This window comes from Carcharodon carcharias, unplaced genomic scaffold (assembly GCF_017639515.1).
Source record: "Carcharodon carcharias isolate sCarCar2 unplaced genomic scaffold, sCarCar2.pri scaffold_1155_ctg1, whole genome shotgun sequence".
NCBI lineage: Eukaryota > Metazoa > Chordata > Chondrichthyes > Lamniformes > Lamnidae > Carcharodon > Carcharodon carcharias.
The window spans coordinates 15,001-16,408 of record NW_024471011.1 but is presented as its reverse complement, the minus strand read 5'-3'; the positions used below and the strand labels follow the sequence as shown (position 1 = coordinate 16,408).

Below are 1,408 nucleotides of genomic sequence, written 5' to 3'. Positions count from 1 at the left end.
CCGCTCTCTTCTTCTCGCTCTATCTCTCTTTTTCTCTCTGCCTCTCCCTCTCTCTCCCCCACTCTCCCCTCCCTCTCTAGAGCCTACGTCTCGCTATTCATGCGCCACCTGTGCGAGCCGGGCGCCGATGGGGCCGAGACCTTTGCCGATGGAGTCCCGCGAGAGGGCCTCTCCCGACAGCACGTCCTGACCCGCATCGGGGTCATGTCGCTGATCCGCAAGAAGGTAAAAGGGCGACGTTGGGGGGGGGGAGCGGGGAAGGGCTTCGTGGGGGACCCTGCGAGGGCCCACATGACCGAGGAGCGTCCGGCCTGGCCCACGTGCCCTCCCCCAACCGCCCCGAGTCGGTGGCGGGGCAGAGGTTTTGCTGGGGGGGGGCTTCCTGGGCGGACGCAGATTAACCAGCCGTCTAGGAGACTTAGGAGGGAGGCCAGGAAGCCTCGGGCCTACTCTTAAAGGCAAGACGGGACAAGGCCTGTCGGCTACCTCAGCGGTAGGGTCGCGGGCGCTGAACTTTCACCCTCTGGGGGGGCATCGGCGCCCAGCCTCCATCCACCAAGGAAGAAGCGGGGCCCGAGAGAAATTGAGCCCCCGGGGGGGTGGGGAGGGGGGGTGGGGTTTCCGGCCTACTTGGGAGTAGGCCGGGTTCGAAGCCTGGGCCTGTTCCGCCCTCCCGATGGCAGTGCCCGGGGTAGGTAGGCGAGGGGCAAACGGGCACCGCCACCGAGGAAGAAGCGGGCACGAGAGAAATTGAGGCCCGGGATGAGTTCCGGCCTACTTGGGGAGTAGGCCGGGTTCGAAGCCTGGGCCTGTTCCGCCCTCCCTCCCGAGGGCGGGAACCAGGGGGCGGGGGTGACAGCCGGCAGACGGGAGGGCACGCCTCTTAACCTCTCACTCCCGCAGGTACAGGAGTTTGACCACATCAACGGCCAGTGGAGCATGCCTGAGCTCGCACAGGAGGCACTGGACAGCAAGAAATCCTCGCGATCAAGCTCGCCGGTTTCGAAAACGCCGACTGTCTCCACACCCGGCGAGACGCAGCCCAACACGCCGGCAGCAGGTACGGCGCAAAACCTCACCCCCCCTCCCCCCCCACCCCCAATGACTCTGACAAGAGGGAAATCTGACAAAGGGAGAGCATGATAACCCTCCTATAGTCCCAGGGACAGGTTACAATACAGATCTCCCTCTGTAAATGGGAAATCTGACAAAGGGAGAGCATGATAACCCTCCTATAGTCCCAGGGACAGGTTACAATACAGATCTCCCTCTGTAACTGGGAAATCTGACAAAGGGAGAGCATGATAACCCTCCTATAGTCCCAGGGACGGGTTACAATACAGAGCTCCCTCTGTAAATGGGAAATCTGACAAAGGGAGAGCATGATAACCCTCCTATAGTCCCAGGG

The 1,408-nt window shown here is 62.4% G+C and overlaps 1 protein-coding gene across 1 annotated transcript in view; it reads left to right on the top strand.

Moving 5' to 3' along the window:
* Window positions 1-65: 65 nt before the first annotated feature.
* Window positions 66-1,408, top strand: part of LOC121275170 (chromodomain-helicase-DNA-binding protein 4-like) — a gene marked incomplete at its 3' end in the record, with an annotated part of 11,006 nt that continues 9,663 nt past the window's right edge. Inside the window, exons 1-2 of the mRNA XM_041182588.1 lie at window positions 66-225; window positions 904-1,060. Of these exons, the coding sequence (XP_041038522.1) occupies window positions 100-225; window positions 904-1,060 (283 nt within the window). The remainder of the gene's footprint in view (window positions 226-903; window positions 1,061-1,408) is intronic.